The sequence below is a fragment of the Echeneis naucrates genome, chromosome 7 (assembly GCF_900963305.1).
Source record: "Echeneis naucrates chromosome 7, fEcheNa1.1, whole genome shotgun sequence".
Classification (NCBI taxonomy): Eukaryota; Metazoa; Chordata; class Actinopteri; order Carangiformes; family Echeneidae; genus Echeneis; species Echeneis naucrates.
Window position 1 is genome coordinate 4,893,960 of NC_042517.1, and position 21,381 is coordinate 4,915,340.

The 21,381-nt window shown below is 45.2% G+C and overlaps 2 protein-coding genes across 4 annotated transcripts; both read left to right on the top strand.

Annotated features, from left to right (window-relative positions):
• Window positions 1-293: 293 nt before the first annotated feature.
• On the top strand, window positions 294-5,750 carry tspy (testis specific protein Y-linked). Of its 3 annotated transcripts, XM_029507342.1 has the most exons (8): window positions 294-1,692; window positions 1,797-1,874; window positions 1,964-2,075; window positions 3,300-3,454; window positions 4,256-4,332; window positions 4,536-4,723; window positions 4,996-5,043; window positions 5,213-5,750. In XM_029507342.1, exons 1-8 carry the CDS (start codon window positions 727-729, stop codon window positions 5,257-5,259), a joined length of 1,671 nt encoding a protein of 556 aa, XP_029363202.1. In that variant the 5' UTR covers window positions 294-726; the 3' UTR covers window positions 5,260-5,750. The 3 variants fall into 3 exon arrangements, with proteins under 3 accessions (XP_029363202.1, XP_029363201.1, XP_029363200.1); XM_029507341.1 differs by lacking the exon at window positions 5,213-5,750 and having other exon boundaries at window positions 4,539-4,723; window positions 4,996-5,169; XM_029507340.1 differs by lacking the exon at window positions 5,213-5,750 and having other exon boundaries at window positions 4,996-5,167.
• Window positions 5,751-11,057: 5,307 nt separating this feature from the next.
• Window positions 11,058-20,487, top strand: sema3ga (sema domain, immunoglobulin domain (Ig), short basic domain, secreted, (semaphorin) 3Ga). Its single transcript, XM_029505635.1, has 18 exons — window positions 11,058-11,558; window positions 13,476-13,612; window positions 16,497-16,657; window positions 16,754-16,816; window positions 16,958-17,077; window positions 17,276-17,369; window positions 17,464-17,583; window positions 17,705-17,850; window positions 17,941-18,055; window positions 18,198-18,267; window positions 18,357-18,501; window positions 18,624-18,846; window positions 18,925-19,013; window positions 19,105-19,146; window positions 19,242-19,399; window positions 19,489-19,556; window positions 19,641-19,768; window positions 20,110-20,487. The coding sequence occupies exons 2-18, from the start codon at window positions 13,501-13,503 to the stop codon at window positions 20,485-20,487; spliced, it is 2,232 nt and encodes a 743-aa protein (XP_029361495.1). The 5' UTR covers window positions 11,058-11,558; window positions 13,476-13,500.
• The last annotated feature ends 894 nt before the right edge of the window (window positions 20,488-21,381 follow it).

Below are 21,381 nucleotides of genomic sequence, written 5' to 3' on the forward strand. Positions count from 1 at the left end.
GTCCTTGTTTACATAAAGCCTGACGCCCAAGATCCGAGCCAGTGCGTCCAACTAATTACTAATTTCCTGCATCTAAATATCGCCTATTATAAAGAGGCAGAAGAAGTCGTCACACTTGCGGCCAGTTTTGATGTTAAACGTATGAAAAGTATAAAACACTTTTCACATTTCCTGGAGATTGCTGCTGCTGCCGCGCACTTCCGCCGCCGCCACGCTACGTAAACACACCCTTCCCGCTCATTGGTGGAGAGGTTTTAGCGCGGCGCGGCGCAGCCAATCAGAGCATTGTTTTCCTTTCGTGTCGGTTGCACGGATAGTAAGCTAACGGATAATGCGAAAACAAACTAAAATAAACAACGCAGGCTGTCGCTAAAAACGGCGAAGCCCGGCTGGGTTTTCACCTTTTGGACCGAGTCTTTCTTGGCGGACTTTTATTCGTGGAGGTGGGATGCAGCCGTCACCGCGAGGACACGCCAATTGGGTAACGTGAGCTAGCTGACGTTAGCTTTAGCCTGCTAGCTGCTAACGGTCCGCGAGGCCGCGAAGAAACAGGGAAACTGCTCCTTTCTCCGGCTTCACTGAGAATGTAGGTGACGTTACGACCCGAGGAGCACATTTACGACCAACTAACCACCCAGTGCAGTCGAGGAGTCGATCGCATTTGCGTTTGTTTTAGTGAATCTTGCCGGCTACGTAGCTTGTTAGCTATCGGGCCGTGCAGCTAGCATGAGTGAACTGACAGGCTGCCAACAGTCCGCTGACTCCGCGTCGAGGAAACGGTGTCCGTCACCCAGCTGCGATGAAGGCAGCGTGATCCCCTGCAAGTCGTCCAAAGGAAGTGTCGCCGAAAACGAAGCCGGAGTCGCTTCGAAAAGTTGCAGAAACAGCGAAGCTGAGAGCAAAGAAGCCGCCGAGCGCCGGACTCGAAGTGAGGGTGGCGCGGAAGATCCAGCTGCCGTGCAGACGGATCGGGCGTCGGACAGCACGAATGGTAACAGCACGCTGCCTGTCAGTAACTCCAGTCCCAACAGCCACGATGTCAGCCGCAGCGAAAAACCACAGTCCTCAGGTGCACAGAGAGCTGCCGACCCCAAGGAAGCTGCAAAGAGGACGGCAGGACCGGACCAGCGCCCCGCCGCTCCCCGGAACCAGTCCGACTCAGCGGCCATAGCGGCTGCTGAAGCGCTCGCCAGTCTCACAGGAGGAGACGGGGAGGAGAGCCAAGAGACTCCTTGTTCATCCGAAAAGGCGAAGCAGCTCAAACAGGGGAGCAAATTCAAACAACGTGGGAGCCAGCATTCTTCTAAAGCTGGCTCCAAAACGCAGGCAGCCGCAGCAGATAGCTCCACATCCGTGCACAGCACCGACAGAGAGGATGCAGATGAGTTGCCTGAGGCTGAGGAAGGTGATGAATCCATCACTGGATCATCGTCCACACCAAGCTCCTCTTTCCCATCGGACAATGAGGACAATGATGATGGGGAGTGTGCCATTGTGTCAGTGAAGATGGCTCCTGAGATGAGACAGTCTGTGGCTCTCCTGGCGCAAGTACAGATGAGACTGGAAGCCCTGGAAAAGAAAAGTGCCCGACTCCACCAACGACTGGAGCTGAAGATCGGTCGTCAACGGCGTCCACATCTGGATCAGCGGAGCTCCATTACAAAAACCATCCCCGGGTTCTGGGTGACAGCTGTATCCTTAACGTGAAAACTTCACGTCTGCCATCACCCCTGCTTTTGTTTCAGTGTTTAACATGAGCATAAACAGTTTTTCTCCCTTAACTTGAGTGTTACCAGCTGTTGAACCATCCTCATTTGTCAGCTCACATCGACGAAACTGACGAAGATGCTCTAAGTTACATGACTGATCTTGAGGTAGGAAGTGCTGGTGTTTGTTTTTCCAAAGCCCGTCCACTGTGTATGGCCAATAGCTAAACTTAGACTTTTCCTCATGTCTTTATAAGATTGAGTCTTTCAAGAATAACAAGCTGGGATACAGGATCCGCTTCCACTTCAGACGGAATCCATATTTCCAGAACAACATCATCATGAAGGAGCTGCACCTTGGGATGGGAGGTACAAATGAGCACGGGTGGTTAGGTCAAGAATGGATAATTGCCATTCTTATTAAATACAAAGTTGCCATTGTCATACCATACCGCAACTGGCTCAAGTGATAATTTTTTACCATGAATGCGTTTTGTATTTTAGAAGTTATAACTTCTTTAACTTTTTTACTTATTTATTTTTTACGTTAACATATGATTACTCTTTGGCAACTGAATACCCTTGCGTCATCCTGTTCTGAACTCTCACCCTCGCCAGCACTGGTCTATTCCAGTCCTTGAGTTTTTTATTCCTGACATTACGCTGATGGGATGCAACGCTCATTTAGGAGTTTTGTCTAAGAAGCTAGATGTCCTCGGACTCAAAAGATTAAATACATGTCAGATTGAATAAATGCATGAATCTGTTCGGGGTGGGGGCATGAAATGCCACCCCACATATCTGCTGTAGGGTAGAAAATCTGTGACGAACCTTTAGGAATCATGTGCCTCTTCTCTTCTTTGACAGTTGTAGTTGTGGCTTCCTCTTCACTGTTGGTGATACAGTGCTGCCACATCAGCATAATACCGCAATTGCAATTAAAAATGACACTCTCCTAGTGCATCCTTGTCAGAAAATAAAATTTTTCATGACAACAGAATTTTGACAGCTGGGGGCAGCATGAAATTTGCTGATTCACTCATATTTTTGATAAACATTTTGTGGAACAAGAGTGTAAAGAGCAGATTGCCAGAAAGCAGAGTTGAACAAATTTGTTCTTGCGCTTATTATTTTCAAATGTGCTGTAAAAGCAGCAAAAATAGGATAATGGGAGAATATTGTAGTTGCTGTTTTGTCTTTGGTTGTTTACATGGATAAAGAGAAAATTTGCAAATCCCTGTAACACAATGCAGTTTAGTAAAATAAAATTCAACACATCACCACAAACTATGGTCAAAATACAAACCAGAGTTGAACTACGTCTTTTTCATTGTTTTCTAACTTCAGGGCAGAAAGTGCGTTTTCTTTTGTAAAGTAACAACTTTTAGAAATCATCATCATCTTTGAGTCAGTGTACTTCAGATTCGAGCTTTGAAGAGAAAGCTAATGTTTTGTCACTCAAACTGTCTGAGAAAGCCCTGACTGTACGAGCACTACTCCATTCAAAATTAGGTTGTATTTTTAGACTTCATAAAATGAATTGGTCTATTAATTTGTAGGGTATCTCCTGATCCTGAGTGCTCATGTTTTCAGGATCGCCCATGTCTTTCTCCAACCCCATCCTATGGCATCGTGGACAAAACCTGACAGCCCACAGTGAACCCAGGAAATCCACACGTGGGGTCTACCAGACCTTTTTCAGCTGGTTCAGCGACCATAGCAACCCAGGACAAGACGATGTAGCACAGGTACAGATGATTGCACCAACATAAGCTCATGAACTGAACACACACTGATCAGCAGATTAACACTGCTGTGTTTAGAAGTTAGCTTCTCAACATAGTGGTCAATGGTTTGAGTGCTTCAAGCGCTCCTGCCCTGCCAATCTGCACCCTTTATCAGAGTTATTATCCTATCTAACTTTTGTACAATTGTACCCATGAAATGGCAGATGTGTGCTGAAAAATAGCCATTTTTTAGTTTTGGACTTGCTAATTAGCCAACATCAGTGGCTGTTACAGAAACATTGAGAGTTCAGCAGAGGGTAAGCCACCTTCTATTTTTGCATCTATTTCTACCACTTCATTTCAGTTAGCATGCTAAGCAGTTAAATCTGGCCCAGTGGGACTCCCTCATAACTGTAGCTTGCAGTCTGGCCCTCAATTCGAGGCTTATTACCTCCTACTGTAAATGCAACAATGGCTTGTAGACTGTTAAGTAGACCCTTGTTAATGCTAAAATGGCTTTATAGCAATAGCTTAAGTTAAATGATTTTTTAAAGAAAAGTAATTACTAGTTAATTTATTCAACTTCCCTGCCAGTTTATGATAAACTGAAATGATTCAGGAATATGCATAGGTTCTGGTTTTGTTGTTCTGATTCTATTTGCCATCATTAAATAATAGATAGTTATTTTTTTTAAAGGAATATGCATTTACCATACATATGTGCTACCTGATGCACAAACCTTTGTCAACATTGCAACGACGAAGGAAAACACATGCACCCAATTCATTTAATTAATGTTTATTCCAACTGTCTCTGTTTAGATACTTAAAGACGACCTGCACAGAGACCCTCTGAGATACTACCTCACTCCACTCTGGGAGCCACGAGAGAACGGCAGGTACAAGCAGCAGATACTCGTAGCGCTTTCACATAAAGTGTAAAACTAGTAATTAAGCCATAAATTCTAGAAATATTCTCAGCCCCAGGGTGTTGAAGTTATAGTTTCCTGATATTTTCTGCCCTTCTGGTGAAACCAGATGGGATGCATACCCAGACAATGAGTGTGTTTAAAGTTCTGTGAATTTACATTCTTCTCTCCAGTAGTGGCAGCGGGGCCAGAGCAGCCGACAACGGCAACGGAGATGAGTGTGTGGTAATCTCTGACTCAGATGATGAGCCGGGCGAGGAGACTGGTGAGGCTGAGCAAGGCCACAGTAGGGAGGATGAAGAGGAGGAAGACGAGGAGGATGAAGAGGAGGAGGAGGAGGAGGACAGGGGGCACAGTGGAGGTCAGTGCTCTAGTAGAACTTAACAAGACTGTCAGATTACTCTCATTACATCCGATTTTTAAAAAGAAACAATTGTTTGAATATAGGTGACAACAGGTAGCTGGTCTAAAATGATTCTGTGTGTAGAGTCCACAGCATTTGTTGTTGCTTGTGTTGTAAATGAGAGGTCAAGGTCTTGTTAGCTTCAAGCTGACAGGGTTGGGCTATAGCTGAAATATAAACCTTTGAGTGATGAGGCTAAACTGATTAGACAGAAAATATCTTTTCCTTAGATGAGAGCCCAGGGGAGGAGGATGATGGTGGAGAAATTGTGATTGACGGTAAGATGCCACTCGACAGCAAATACAAAGTCCACCACCATTACAGACAACCTAATGGGGGATAGTTCATAATAGTTTACATATTTTCTGCCTTTTTGGATTTTTTTTTTTCCCTAACGAGTTTGAAACCATAACTTGAACTGATGGTTGTCTTCCTTTTGTCCTGTAGGCTCTGATGACAGCGACCAGGAGGAGGAAGAGGAGGACGTGGCCTAAGAAAAAGTGAAAAGACGGTGAGTCATCAAGGGACCAGAGACCAGGAAGATGAAAAGGATGCTGAGGTAGTTAACGAATACCAGAGTAAACATTGAATTCTTCTTCCTGATGTTATGTCATTTTTATGCACAGAATGTCAGTTTTTTTTATACCTAAAATACATAGGAGCGTTTTAAATCAGGGTTCACTGTAATATTAATGCCAAGGCAGCATGTTTCTCCCCTCTATTTTTTACAGTTTTTAGCAAAACAGTTTGTTTTCTACCGCAGCTTCATACAAGTAGTGTTCTTCTATTTGATAAAGAACACAGTATGACAGACTGAACACAAACACAAAAAAACAGGTAGGTTAGATTTTGATTGCCGCTACTTGCTGACATAACTCTGTCTTTGAAAATTCTTCAAAAGAAAATAAGACTGAAACCCTCAGACGCATTATCACTGGTCAATTCAACACAATTTTAGTTGCTGGGTTTTTTTTTTTTTTTTTTTTTTTTTGGTTTTTTTTTTTTTAAGAACTGTGATGTAACAAAGCAAAAGTATCACAAGCTGAAATATAAAAATAATGACAGAACACTTCAGATGCACTGAGTACTGAACTAAATTTGTTCTCAGGGATGTTCTTGGTGGTAGTTTTATTGAGGGAACTTTATTGATTCTCAGATTCGTACGCTCTCTGGTTAGCATCGGCTGTGTATAAGGAAGCGTGTACTCTACTGTAGTAAATAGGAGCAAATATTGTTTTAATATAATACCCTTGTACTTCCCTCCTCTTCTCTATGTTCAGTCTTGTTACACACCAATCTCCACCCATCTCCAATGTTCAAAATCATGCTGTAGCAATGTTTCTGTGGATTCCTACATTTTTGTAACATACTCCAACAATAAGTGGCTTTTTGTTTTTATATGTCGCTTTTTCTTTAGATTGTAACTTAATTTGCTTTCTAAATCATTTATGGTTTGTTTTCATTTCATGTTCATTAGGAAATGTTATCTTCTTTTTAAAAAGATGATATTTATTACATTTGTTTTTTGTTTTTCTCCTACATGTCCACATTATGGCATGCCTGTGAGCGTGAAATATAAATCAGGATGATTACATTACTTACAAGGCTACGTAGAGGAAATAATTTGCAGTGCACTGTCATTGGTAAATGTCTTTTCAAGTCACAGCAACATAATGGGTGCACTGTAATAATAGTATTTGTATTTGCTTACTTTTCTTAGCAATGAATCTGTAAATATTTCAGCATTGTCTCATGGATGAAACATGTACATGTTTTAATCCATGAATAAATTTAACAGATAATCTGGAGGTTTTTCATAAACATGATCAGAAAGTTCTATTTTGTGTGCTGTGTTTTATAGGACGTTGTAGATTAATGAGACCTAATGGTTTGTTGCTTTTTGTTAAATTTTGTTTGCTTGAAGATAAATGTCCACGTTTTGACTTAGACCTAATAAAAGTAAGAAGTTGTTTCACCCTTGCTGTCTCATGGTGCATTTACGTCCACCGACGCACTAAAACATAGCTCGATGAGAGGAAACTGCATTTGTATTGAAAGTGAACGAGGCTTTGAAAAAGGGAACCACAAGATGGCAGCGTGGTCTAAATCACTGCCAGCTTCTTGTGCGGCAGTAGGTGTTAATGTTTGCTTTTGTGTGAAAACAGTACGGCCCAAAGTGCTTGAGTCAGTGTTCAAACATTCACATGTGCACGGATGAGAAAAGGCTGAATGCCCTCTGCTGCTTCAAAGCTTCTAACAAAGCCCACATGTGACTTATTGACACGAAAGTCACCCGTCACATGTTTGGCTGCTTCAGTGTGCTCTCAAAGGGAAGACTCAAACAAACCCCGCCGAGATACAGCTGTTCTTCAATGTCTTTAATTTCTAATATGACAGCAGCGTGTGATATCGCCGATATTTCGAATGCAGCACTGCAAATAGCCCCGGGCAAGACATTTTTGGACAGGCACAGACAAAGGAGCAGCGGTGGTGTTGCAACGGTACACTTAAACCCTTGATTCCACTTTTAATGCACAGCTATAAATATTCCACTAGCAAAAACCTGTCCTGCTGTGGGCCAAGCAGCGCCCAGGGTATGCAATCTAGGCTGGGCATATACTATTAATACTGATGATGGAAACACATTATACCCCGTGAAATGATCCCGAGTGAAACACACTGTTTGTCTCCCCTTTGAAGCGGCTTTATTCAGCCCAGCAACGTTTTTATAACTATGAATTAATAATGGCCCCGGTTCCTACAATATTGATCGTGACAAACTAAGTACAGATTGCTGGGACAGCAGAAGCTGTCCTCGGGCTGCTCTGTGGTCTGACGGTTGTCTGTGAAGCCTTTTGTTATGTATGCGGTGGCAAAAGCCTAAATGGATTCCCCACTGTAAACTACACTCCCCAGGGTTGAGCTGGTGTTGCTACTGTACACAAATCATCTTGTCAAGCTGCCTCATGCTCTCACATTTCACAAAGTAGTGTGTTGGAATCCGCCACTCAGACTGATTCGCTGTAGACCGAACAAAGAAGAAGATAATACACGAACGCTCGTCCTCCATCTGTGTGTCTGATGTTGGGCGTGTAAACGAAAAAAGGCTTGTGCTGCTTTCTGTTGCGGGTAATGTGAGAGTCCGAGGTAGTGCCCCTGAATACCAACTAACTGTGTGTGTCTGCACATGTGGACCCGCGCGCGTTATGAAGGCTTGCATTTGTCCGTGTGCCTCCATGCATGTGAGCACGCTTGCAGAGGCCCTTCCTCGTGTGCATATTTGCAGCTTTTCAGCGCCACGGTGCACGTCCGCTTGTCAGCTAATCAAGATGAAGCACAGCATTTGAACTGCGCAGAGGGGGGAAACAGAGAGGGATGGGGAGACTGAACAGAGCGAACATGATTGAGGGAAATGGATGAGTGCGGTGATAAGCAGAGCTGCCTGGGTCCTGACAGATACACGCAGCAGATGGATGACTCTTATCTGAGAGATCACAGAGTGCACACACTCGCGCCCGGGCCCTGTTACAGAGAGCCACAATCACACCAGACAGACGAATCGGGCTGCCCCCCACCAATCACACTCCCCCGTACTGTACACACATGCACCCTTGTGTATGCACACACCTACACACACAAAACCACTTGACAGAGTGAACAGATTGCAGAGCTTTCGTTACCTTCCTGCATTTGACATTGAAATTCACCTGGAGTCCGGCGACTCGAGGATGTGCGCAGAGGGAGAAGAGGAAGAAAAGGGAGAGACAAATAATAGAAAGAAATTTGACTTTAGATTTTTCAAGCTGCAGATGAAGGGTGATGCGCGATAGAGCCACGTGCACTCTCTTCTCACTTCGTTCAGCATGACACATTTTCTCCCTGGTTCTACAGGCACACACTGTGTCTGTCATAGAGGTTGAAATGAAGCTGAAGCCACACGCACTCACAGCAGAGAAATATTTGGGCCTGTTGGGACTCTTAATCGTTATCTGGCAATTACCAGAGGACAGGTGACAGATTTACCTTTTAAGACAGTTCTTTCACATCCTCACTGTCCTCCTTTTCGTGTGCAGGAACCCTTCCTCCCTCCCTCCCATCCAACACACACCCCTTGCTGTGGGGAAGGAGCTCTTCTTCAGCAGCTGTTGATACTCCCAGCTGCATTTTATAGCAAGGGAGAGTGCCAGTCTTGTCTTCGAGGCAGATGGTGGCCGACTGGTTGGCTGGCTGGCCTGCCTGACTGGTGGACACGTGGCACGTTGGATGACTGCAGACGGTGCTCCATCTCAGGAAGGCTGCAGCTACAATATGCCTGAGCTGCGTTCCCCATAAAAATCTGCAATCACCTCACTCCCAATACAGAGCGAGGCGAGCAGGGGCTGCGGCTGGAATGTGCGCCACGTATGCGCCCTTCATGTCAAAGATGTTTTCCAAAGTTGCTCTCCTTTGATAATCGTTGGCGTGTGAAGTTCAGGGATGTCGCATGCCGCACCTGCTCTCTTATCTTACATTTTGATGTTTACGTTTTTGTCTGACCTGTAAGATAATAATTAAAAGGGCTTGTAAAGTCATGTGAAAGGAGCTGCGGCTTGGGTAGAAAAAGTAAAGCAAATAATCCGAGTGAAAACTTGTACCTTTATTTTCTCTACCCTGTAATTTCCTCTCAAGGTCGTGGTAGTCTCTGGTGACGCCCCGGACTTTCTGCAGCAGGCATGTTCAAACACTCTTCGATTCATCAATACACTTTAGGAAAGACCATCAGTGGGTCAAATAATGGGTTGCTTTTCCTCCGGGGGACGACACTCTGCCCTAGTATTGTCATGATTGATGTGTCTGGGGGCCTCCAGGATTCATCAGCCTCGGGTTGGTCTGCAGGGATAAACATCTACCTCATTTCATGTTACCTATCCATTAGAGGAACAGATCCTCCTGACAGACTTCTTTGTGGACCAAAAGAAAACAGACTCAGTGTGTGTTTTCCAAAACCCCAATGTCTGCCCCCGTGATGCGAAATCCATCCATCACGTTGGAGGTAACTGGCCTCACTGGCTCCTGCTCCTTTTATTTACACTCACACAGCCAAATAAATGCCCCCGTCTAATGGCAAAGCGATGAGCTGCTGGTATCTCTAACAGGCTGAGGCGGTGTAGTGGGTGCATGCTGTGTCAGATAAGACCACAGGATGGAGGATGGCTCAGTGAGAGATGTGGATGACGTAAGATGGGTTCTTGTGAAGCGGTGGGAGTTGGTCCAGTCTGTTAGTGTCCACGGTCAAAGTTGAGAACACACGGAAACTTGAACTCAGCACACACTCGTGACTCATTTCCTTAGCTGGAAAAAACGGAGGGATGCCTCCTGCAGGGCGGGAAACAAACACTCCCTCCTGGACACATCTTGACACGTCACTGCCTGTACATCACGTCTGGCTGATGCCCAATTTTAGATAAGGACACCGCTCGCACACCCTGTTTGTGCGCAACAATGAATCAAAGCCAGGAATGTGCATTAAAAAACAAATACTGGAGATTTGGGTTTTCGCTCACTGGTCCTGCCCTCCTCCCTGACCTTTTCTAGCCTGACACACTACAGGTGTTTATTTTATTTGACTGTCTTGCAGGGCCATTGCTCGGAATACACTCACCCTCTGCCTTTGTGGTCCCAGTGCACCATACAGCGTCACAGCTCGCCACAAAGCCAGCGAGGATGAGAGGCGCTTTAAAAAGCTGTTTTAATGTCAAGCTCAAGGTTTTGTTAAACAGGATGGACGTCCTTTACGTCCAGCGCCCCCAACCCCCCCCTACCCAGCCTGGTTGCTTTGTCACCGTTGTCATGAGGGTTGGATACGACCACACAGGAATCCCTGGAATCTTTTTTCGCCTGACCTGGCTCTCATGTAGAGCTTAGAAGTAATAGTGACACGGTCCAACTACCAGACCACCTCTCCTTCTGCTCCTCTTTAACAGCAAGTTTCAGCCCTTGCATCATCTATTAAGAATAGCCTCTGTGGCCTTTCCCAGTTCACAAGAAAAACCATTTATAATAAAAAAAATAAATAAAAAAAAAACAGTGGCTGCACGCCCGACACCATTAAAACTGAATTATTCAGGCTAAATAAACTTCACCAGGCTAAAGTGACAGAGCCTCACAGCAGAGCAGTGTGCTGAACTTGCCAGCAGTGACAGGGTTAATCATACCCATATGGTGTACCAAGAGGTTTGGTCCAATGCTGCTGTGGGCCAACAGGAGAGGGAAGGCTGGGTGGGGGCAGAACAGAAGGGAGAGAGCAGCGGGGCAGACATTCTCCCAACACCTGCACCTGGTCACTTGATTCACACCCCAACAGCCCCCAAACTGCCCCATTTTTTTTTTTTATATTTAAAGGGTCCGTGGACCAACATCTCGCCTCCATCCACGGTGATGGTTGCTGTCTAACTTTTGGACTGAGCTGAAGACGTTTTCAGGGATCAGCTGAGTCCTCTCCCATTTTTTTTTTAATGTCCTGTGGAAGAAAGTCGGTCGGTCATTAGCGTTTTATTTTATTCTTATAATCCCCCCCCCACCCACTAACCTTCATCTTCTCAAAGGGAAATTTGTCAAACCAACCGGATTCTCTCTCTCTCTTTTTATTTATTTATTTATTTATTTTTTTTTGCTTTGTGTCTTCGCGGCGCAGCTGAGGGAGATTTTTCCAATCCAGCTCCGGAGGCGCAAAACGCGCCGGGGAATGCAGCGGTAACATCCCGCAAGTTTTTCGGGATTACTGCAGGCGTCGAGACAAGTCGGAAAAGCAAAGGTAGGCCATCTTTTTTCTCTGTCCTCTGCCGGTTTAACTTTTAACTCCAGTTTGGTTACTGTGTACGGTGAAGTGAGTGGAAGGTGACTGACTGACTGAAAGTGCACCCATTTGTTCGGTTCCTATTTCTGGATGTTGAGTTCACAGGTAAGTGCGCGCTCCTCAGCGGAAAAAAAAAAGGAACTAGGTTACAGATATCCTATAATTATTTTTTTTTTAAAAAGGGAAGCCATATATTACTACAGCTGAACTTGAATCTGGTCCCGTTGTCACCACCCAGCATAGAAAAACCAGCAGAGATCTGAGATGCGTGTAAAAGTGCAGTCAGACACAGCCGCATGTTAACACAATGTTAACACAATGTCAGATTTTTTTTCTGCTTCTTTTCCTTATTTTAAACATGCTATCATGGGAATATTTACCTTCAGATTCTTTGCCCTTCTTCATTGAAGTGACAGATTAAATGCAATGGAGGGGACATAAATCCGGATGACACTGATAGTCATGAATATTCTGGCTCACCACTAAAAAAAAAAAAAAAAAAAAAGTCTTTGTTGTGCCATATGGACATGTAGTTATTTTACTATGATCAACTGAATAACATTTTTGTTGACAATGGCCTCTTTTTTCTTAAAGTCAATATCTAATCATCCAGTGCTGTTTTCAATGAGTGATCCTTTTTGCTGGGATTCATATCTGTGAATCTTCACAATGTAAAAGAAAGAGGGGGAAAAAAAAAACAAACCTGTGTTCACATCATTTCGATCTCACATCTCATGGTGTTTAAATAGACTGAACAACACTTATTCACTGTTTGATAAGAGGTGTAGAGATCAAGCCTCCCCTGGTGAGAAGATATATGGCAACAGTGTGATATTGCCAGAAAGCCTGCGAGGCGTTTCCAATGGCTTCTGTTTTTAATTTCCAAACGCTCAGTCTCTGCTGCTTCACCAGGATGTTTGAATTTTTTTCATTTTTCTTTCACTGGGACATATTTTTAATAGAACGTGTCACATGTGGATTTAGGCTTCATTGTGCAATATAATGAACATTTTGTGAAATCTCCATGAATATATCTTCCTAATCGCGCCCACCCCCCCAAACCAATACTTCCACTGTGTGCCACCAGAGGACTGGGCTACATGGATGTCATGAGAAAAGGAAAAGCCCGTGGGATGGCTTATAGTCTGAGCAAGGTACACCTCCAGGCAGACAATTTAATGGATGTTATGGACTCAGCTTTTAGTATTCATAATTTATATGGGATCCTCTCCAGCAAAGTGCAGATACATAATGAATGCAGAGTTAAGGCCTAACAGTTAGGCTACGTTTCGACACCCCTAAACTGTCAGAGATGGTTTCGGCGACGACTACCTGTTTCTTTGAACTGTCATGTATTTCACTCGTCAACTTCTGAAAGTATGTGGACGTGCTTTGTTGTGAGACTGAGAGAGAGGCAGAGGGAATCACTGATGGGCAGCAGGTCCTGTTTCATCCATCTATCCATGAAAATATGGATGAATTATATATTTTAAGAAAATATAACATGTTGACGACGAAATGTCACAGATCTGTTTTTTTTTTTTTCCCCCCTCTCTCTCTCTCTCTCTGTGACTTTGCTTGCAAATGACATTACACAGTCTTAACACATACTTCGCTACATTTACAGTTTAAATAAATGATGCGGCTGTCATATTTTCCAGAGCAGGTGTGAAGATTTGGACGTTAAGCCTATACTTCTCGCCTTGGAAGGCTTCAGGCCAAACTTCAGATCACAGAGATCAGAGAAAGAAAGAAAGAAAGGAAAGGAGAGAGAGAGAGAGAGTCTTGCCTGTCCTTTCTTCTTTTTCTGTCTCATATTTCTCATGGGGCACATTATAATAATAGTTCATTCCTCTTTCTTTTTTTTTTGTCCAGATTTAGATCTCTGTGGGCTACCTGCATGACTGTTACCATGACAGCATCTGGAGCCCAACTCCTCCTGTTGGCCTTATGTGTTTACAGAGGCTCAGGCCTGCAGCACTCTGCTCCCAGGGTTCGCCTCTCCTTCAAAGGTGAGCTTATGTAGAATAACCAAAACTCCCCTGATGAGCCGGGATTGCCATAATATTGTCTTTTACGTGGTTAACGTTTCACACTAAGCTGCACAAACTCTCACACACACACACACACCTCCGGTTATGTTTCCTCTTCATACATATGTAAAGAACGTATTTCCTGCCACATGTCAAACTGAGCGACTCTGAAAACAAAAGGTGGATATTACGTGAGGCTGGTTGGTGGCTGTGCCCTTCGACAGAGTTACTTCCCACACCCTAAAACCAACACGCACACTCCTGTCAGTTCTTTGTTTTTGATGTCTGACACGATGACACAAAAAGGAAACACCTGAAATCTGATCAGAAGAGCACCAAGATTATTCAGAGACATTATGTTTTGCCTGGAAGGTGTGTTTTTTTTTTTTTTTTTGTGGGTTTTTGGGATTTTCCCCATATCACCTGCTCCCTGTCTTCATTAACTCAAATAGCAGAGATTCGTGTTACAGATGTGTGAATGACACCTTTGATCACAACAGCGCTGTATGATTTTAGTTATTTCAACGTGCCTCTCATGTTGTCACTCCGAGTGCACCTGCACACGTTGACGTGCGCTCTCAGGTAAACCTGTAAGTGAGAATTAGAGGTTGGAATCAGATTTATAACATTCCTCAGCACTTTGATGTGGAGCTGAGTCAAAGCGCTCTGCTCTCCCCGGTCAGGTCCAGGCGGAGGCATTTTGTTGTCTTATCTTTCTGAGCCTGCAATGATTTAATGAAAAACATTTATGATTTTGTACCTTGTAAACAAGGCACATCTGAAGCGGATTAGAAGTGAGCAGCTATCGTGAGGTCTTTGGTTATTAAACTTTGGCAGTCGTCATGCAGTGTTGTCCTGAATCCGACAGATTTAGTGAGACTGAAAACAGCTGTGTACATGCTGATTGTACACCATTACATTTCAGGTTTGAGAGGTAATTGCAGTGCATTTTTATGTGACCTTCAACACTAATACTCTTTCGGCTAAACAGCTTATGTGTGGAGTTTGTTTTGTTTTTTTTTTTCTGCAGCAAAGTGGAAGAAAGCAGCAGTCCGAGCAATTACACAAGTTTGGTCTTGAACTTTATCATGTTCCCTCCTGTGTGAGTTTCAGGAATCCACATGGATACAGAGCTCTTCATGTCATATTCACACACGGGAGCTTGTTTGCTTAGAGGAGTTGAATTATTAGGTTCTCTGGAAGACGGACAGAGGGCAGTCACCCTTCCCCCACTAATACCAAAGAAAAAGGAGAGAAGTTGGATTTACTCCCCAACAGTTTTCTGCCACTCCGAGGTTTTATTGTTCATTGTTTGTGACAGCGAGTCTCTTTGTTCCCTGAGGCGCCTGTGGAGGAGGTTTTGGGGCGGCTGGAGGACATGTGACTCGTGTGAGCGAATGAGCCGTCCGGAGTGACACTCTGGGATCCAGGAGGCCTCCAGAGGATAGAGATCTCGTATTGTTTCCTCTATCGCTGGGAAGTTGTGTCAAGTTGTGCACATTTCAAAGGGACTGGCTGAGGTTCATTTAATAGAATTAGTCAGCATTGCTAGAAAGCAGAAAGTGCAGCGTAACTTGAGGCCATATTTTAGGAGCTGTCACCAGTTTGCTCGTGCTTGAGATAGAGCTGGAACTAAACAGCAACGGTCATTAGGGCCCGAGTGACAATATGTTGTCAAATTGTAACATGAGAGCTTAAAGACGTCGAGCCACGGCTCCATACTTGAATCGCATGTCCTTCCCAGTGTTTCCCCTATCAGTGTCAGAATGCTGTCAGGGGATAAGTGTTTGCTGAATGTTTACCAGATGATGGCAGTACATTGTTTGCTATTTTTGGAGAATGGAGACATGTATAGGGGTGTGGTGGTTCTACATTTAGCCTCTTCAGTGAATCCACTATGGCCCAGTGGAGCCTGGCCAGGGGCTTGTTATCCTGTGTTTACCTCCTGGGGACAGAACCAGAACTCGTCCCACCTCCGCGGCTCCATCCCGTGTCGTCCACAGATCCGATTGCATCGCTTATTTTAGTGGCACCTTGACTGCATCCTGTTAACATTGACCTGGGAAGAAAGATGTCAGGCTCTTTGATGTAAATAAAGATTGTGCTTCCTCTTGAATCCAAGTAAGCTGGCTTCTGAGGGCCTGTGTGAACATTTGTCATGATATAAGCCGGCTGTCTTTAACATGCCTCCGCCATGTCTCACTGTGCACATATGGTTGTCAATATCTTTCACATGCCACAGATGTGTATGTGCGTAGTGCTTTTTGTTTGTGTGTGTAGAATGACGCAATGAATGTTTGGATGGCAGAATGGAAAAAGAAAAATCACACCGAGAGGTGGAGTGCTGTACTGAGGCCATTTGTCTTGGAGCAGATGAAAATTGTTCAATCAAAGCTTTCAGGAGAACCAAAAAAAAGGAGAAACCTTTTCCACTGCAGCGTGTCCTAACAGGTTATGCTTTGCTGAGCACAATCCTGATCTTGAGAATTAGCAGCCAGTTCCACTGACCGCGTTCCCAGAGGGACTGGCTTTTTCGCCCTCCACGAGGCACGCGGTGCCTTAAACTCAATCAGACAGTCAGGACACATAAAATATTCAGATCTTAAAAGCGACTACGTTTCCGAAAAATGCTCGAAGTTGAGTTATATTTAATCAGTGACACACATTTTCAAGAAAAGAAGCGAGAACACCGGGGGACAGTAAGTCCGTCCAAGTCGGTAATGAAACATGTTAAAGGCATAAAAGAGGGTTAGGGTTAGGGAAGGTTAGGGAAGTGGATAGTTGTTGAGGATTTGGCCTCCACTCCCCCTGGTGTTGGTTTCCCAACTAAAGTGATGTTTCAAACCAAACGTTTTACACACAGAGCTGATGGACACGCGAGCAGCACGGCCCTTCAGTTTCTCCTTCAACACCAGCGACTACCGCATCCTCCTGATGGATCAGGATCAGGGCCGTCTTTACCTGGGCAGCCGGGAGTACCTGGTAGCCCTGGACATGCAGAATGTCAACAAGGAGCCGCTCATCGTGCGTAAAAAGTCCACTTGCACTTCCTTTTTTCCGCAACCCGGCGTCTTTGAAATGTGATGAACATTAATTATCTACTTATTTTGATGGCTGCAGATCCACTGGCCAGCGTCTGCTAAGAGAAAGGGAGAATGTCAGATGACGGGAAAGGGAAGACAGGTGGGATCATCTGTTTACATCCTGTTCTTTCAAAAAAAAAAAAAAAACCAATAATAAATCACAGACCTGTGCTTTCATGCCTGGACAGACAATGACGTGGAGATGTTTGAATTCCATGTGTGTCGTTCCTTCTTTGTTCAGGGAGAATGTGCCAACTTTGTGAGGCTGATAGAGCCGTGGAACCGCACCCACCTCTACACCTGTGGAACGGGGGCCTACCAGCCTATCTGCACATTCATCAACAGGGGCTGGAGGGCAGAGGTGAGCACAAAGACGCTTACAGCTCCCTGAGTGGGGTTTAAAGCAGAAAAAAGAAATCCCCCAGTTGTAGCCCTGGAAAGCTTTATCCTGCTAAATATTTCAGGAATACAAACTGGGACACTGATTTGTTTATTACCCCCCCCCCCCGTGCTCCCATGTGATGCTCTGAAGCTCTATTTTTATGCACGTTCTCTGCAGGACTACCTGTTCCGGCTGGTCCCTGGGTATGTGGATTCGGGGAAGGGAAAATGTTCCTATGATCCCACCCAGGAGAACATCGCACTTCTAATCAGTAAGACAGGCTTCATTTATATGCAGAAAAACATAAACACAGCCACCAAATTACAGTCTTGCCTCTCCATTCGCTCACTGCCTCACCTCTGCAGATGGTAATCTGTATGCGGGGGTCCACATTGACTTCATGAGTACAGATGCTGCTCTGTTTAGGACCATGGGAGGCAGAACAGCAATCAGGACGGAGCAGTATGATTCCAGGTGGCTCAACGGTGAGTTAGTGTGGGTGTGAGGAGGTAAATGTTTCTGATTACAGGTTATGGTTCTTCTCGCTCTATTTGACAAGCACTTGCCTCAATCCTCCCTCTGCTTATGTTTTCGCAACCCCAACAGAGCCCGTGTTTGTCCGGATCCAGCAGATCCCTGACAGTGCAGAAAGGAACGATGACAAGCTTTACTTTTTTTTCCGTGAGAGGAGTCTGGACTCCAGCGGCGGGGCGAGCCCCTCGGTTTTGGCCAGGGTGGGGAGAGTGTGCCTGGTGAGCCAAACCCGAGAGACGCACGGCACGCCTCGTAATGTGAAACATGTGGTGCATACTGAGTCCTGGCCTGGTTTCCTCCCTGTCTAGAATGATGAAGGGGGGCAGAAGTCCCTGGTGAACCGCTGGACGACGTTCCTGAAGGCCCGTCTTATCTGTTCGGTGATTGGAGAAGATGGAGTGGAGACACGGTTTGATGAACTGCGTGAGGACGCACGCACACACACGCACACGCACACACACACACACACACACACACACACACACACACACACACACACACACACACACACACACACAAAGGTGAAAATGCAATCGTTACTGAAGGTGTTATCTCCGCTTTGCAGGGGATGTTTTCATCCAGCCCGCTCAGGATGAACGAAGCCCCATGGTGTTCGCCCTGTTCACCACAGCAGGGTGAGTCTTTGCCCCCCCCCCCCCCCCCTCGTGCTTTCATTTCAGTGTTTCCTAACGCTGCCTCTTCCCCTCATTGTTTGTTGTTAAAGCTCTGTGTTCAAGGGCTCAGCGGTGTGCGTCTACTCGATGGCCGACATCCGCAACGTCTTCAACGGGCCGTTTGCGCACAAGCATGGCCACAATTACCAATGGACCGAGTACACCGGGAAGATCCCCTATCCACGGCCCGGAACTGTACGTCTGTGTCATGCTGTCTCTCAAGCAACACAACCAAAACACACCCAAAACCCTGTTTCCACAAATGTGCGCACCAACCAACGCGTCCCCCCCTTTTTTTTTTATTCCTTCCCGCCCAGTGTCCAGGAGGAACCTTCACTCCTGGCATTCGCTCCTCCAAGAACTTCTCAGACGAGGCTGTGGACTTCATCAGGGCCCACCCCCTCATGTACCATCCCGTTTATCCGATCCACCGCCGCCCTCTGGTGGTGAGAACCGGCGTGGACTACCGCTACACCGCCCTGGTGGTGGACCAGGTGGATGCTGTGGACGGGCGCTACGAGGTGCTCTTCCTGGGGACAGGTAGGACGGCCTGCGGGGGCTTCACCGCACCTGCCGTGATGTAGGAGTTGAATACGGTTTCCCATTTGTCACTTTCAGATCGAGGCACTGTGCAAAAAGTCATCGTTTTGCCAAAGGACCCCCTCAGCTTGGAGGAACTCACGCTGGAGGAAGTGGAGGTTTTTCGGGTATGTAGAGAAATGTGGCCCTGAAATGAAGAACATAATCATTGTAAGATGAATTTGTGTTGATCTTTTTTTTTTTTTTAATGATTCACAGACCCGTGCTCCTGTCAAAACAATGAAAATATCTTCTAAAAGAGTAAGCAAGTCCTTCTGGAATGTACTTCACAGTACCCTGAAACGGTTTCTTCGCCGCCTCACTCAGCTGGTTTTGTTTTGCTTGTGTCCCCACAGCAACAGCTGTACGTGTCATCGGACGCCGGGCTCACTCAGGTGTCGCTACACCGCTGCGGAGTCTATGGCAGGGCTTGCTCTGACTGCTGTCTGGCCCGGGACCCCTACTGTGCCTGGGATGGAGAGAGCTGCTCTGCCTTCACCCCCTCCACCAAGAGGTCAGAGGGCGTCCCACCATTTCAGGTGTTGAACTCTGTTGTGTATAACTCTTTTCTTAATTGTGTTTTTTTTTTTTTTTAAATCCCAGGAGGAGCAGAAGACAGGATGTTAAACACGGTGACCCACTGAGGCAGTGCAGAGGCTTCAATGCCAAAGGTTTGACTTTTTTTTTTTTTTGCTCAGTGATTCACGAAGAATGCAATTGTTTTTATTTTAACCATTCCCTCTTTATCGTTGCAGTGGAGAAACGTCTGAGGGAAACGGTGCAGTTTGGGGTGGAGGGCAGCAGTACGTTCTTGGAGTGTCAGCCTCGCTCTCCTCAGGCCACCGTCAAATGGCTCTTCCAGAGGGAGGGAAAGAGGAAAGTGGTGAGGACAAACAGCAACACTTAGGACATTTAGGGAAATTCTGCTATTTGCATTCTTCGGAGTTAGATGACATAAGGCAGAGTATGACACTGCTAAACATCATGTCTCCTGAAGATATTTAAAAAAAGGATGAACTTTAATGTGTGCACTTTTTTTGTTTGTATCTTGCCTTTATGCTGAGTCTAACCATAATCAGATGCTGGTTGTAACATACTATTCCAAAGAAAACAAATCATCATGATGACCTAATTGTTTTAATGGGATGAACAGTGTTCCTCTTTGGCAATATTCAAACTTCAATAATGATTCACTTGCTCCTGTGTTTATACTGTTCTCCACAGCTCGGCCGTGTCGGAGCTGTCCTAAAGACCAACCATGGGATCCTCCTGAAGTCTCTCAACCAATCGGACGCAGGTCTCTACCACTGCCTCGCCACAGAGAACAACTTTAAACACACTGTGGCCCGCGTGGCGCTGCGCATCCTGGACAGAGACATCGTCTTGGCTCTCACTGCTCAAGATGACGAGGAGGAGCCAAAAACTCGCCAAGCAGGACGTTACCCGCAGTCGTCCTTGGTCTCCACACCTTTCCCCCCTGAGATTAGACTGATTAACCAGTATTGCCAGTCCTACTGGGAACAGCTTACTCCCAATCAGCAGCAGCAGCGCAAGCGAACCAGCCGCAGGCACACGGAGAGCCAGGACCAAGGCCTCGGCTAGAGGACGGGGCTCACGCCGTCCAACACTGGCCTGTCTGGACTTTATAGTGGACTTTTATGTTTGACATGCATGTTTGGGTGTTACCTCCATTCATTAGGCAGGTGATGCTGTCGTGCTGTCGGTAAAGAACTATACTGGTGGTTTTGCAGGTGTCGGCCTGAACACAGATTGCGTATGTTATACATTACTGACGACCACTTTTCAAAGAATACTGTACATCTCTGATTTGAAGATCAAATGATCTTGATCTCAGGATTATTTAAAAACTTTTTCACGTTAGTACATTCAGGTAAAGTGGAGGAGAACCTCTGTATTGGTGATATGAGAAACTGTGGAAGATCAACATTTTTAATGCAAAAAACAGATATGTATGCACACACACACACACGCGCACACACACAGCCACTACTCGCTTATTATTGTATAACTTTTAGTTTGCTCCTGTAACATGAAAGCAGGTGAGCTTCTGCCTGAAAGCACAACTGGGGAAAGGTTTTTCAAGACACATCTAGATTATTGTGCATCACACATTTCAGATCTAGAAAATGATGTACGGTCATGTAAAGTAAAATGCAACATGTAGTTAATAGGCTCCAGCGTGCCGAACCACAAGTATGGTCTTTAAGTATCTTGAAACAAAAAATGTAATATATTGATTGTGAATATAATATATATGGTCATTGGAATTCTCTTGTATGAAGATAGGATGATGGCATAAATGCAGATGTTGCATGCTGTTGTATCTATTGTTGTTTGTTGCAAGTTGTATATTTTATTGTTCCGTTTTCAACCTTGGTGTGTTATGATGATTGTATGGTGTAATGTGTTCTGTTAAGCTAATTCCATTGGATGTTGTCATATAATGGCTCCCTTATATGCCTCCCTCCTGTGCTC

Excerpts from the sequence above, each read along its gene's own strand:
- tspy (XM_029507340.1), top strand. The coding sequence starts at position 727 with ATGAGTGAACTGACAGGCTGCCAACAGTCCGCTGACTCCGCGTCGAGG. Across the intron at positions 1,693-1,796 it reads CCGGGTTCTGGGTGACAGCT|CTGTTGAACCATCCTCATTT; the intron begins GTATCCTTAACG and ends GAGTGTTACCAG. Across the intron at positions 3,455-4,255 it reads GACAAGACGATGTAGCACAG|ATACTTAAAGACGACCTGCA; the intron begins GTACAGATGATT and ends GTCTCTGTTTAG.
- sema3ga (XM_029505635.1), top strand. The coding sequence starts at position 13,501 with ATGACTGTTACCATGACAGCATCTGGAGCCCAACTCCTCCTGTTGGCC. Across the intron at positions 19,014-19,104 it reads AGGAAGTGGAGGTTTTTCGG|ACCCGTGCTCCTGTCAAAAC; the intron begins GTATGTAGAGAA and ends AATGATTCACAG. Across the intron at positions 19,769-20,109 it reads GGGAGGGAAAGAGGAAAGTG|CTCGGCCGTGTCGGAGCTGT; the intron begins GTGAGGACAAAC and ends TGTTCTCCACAG.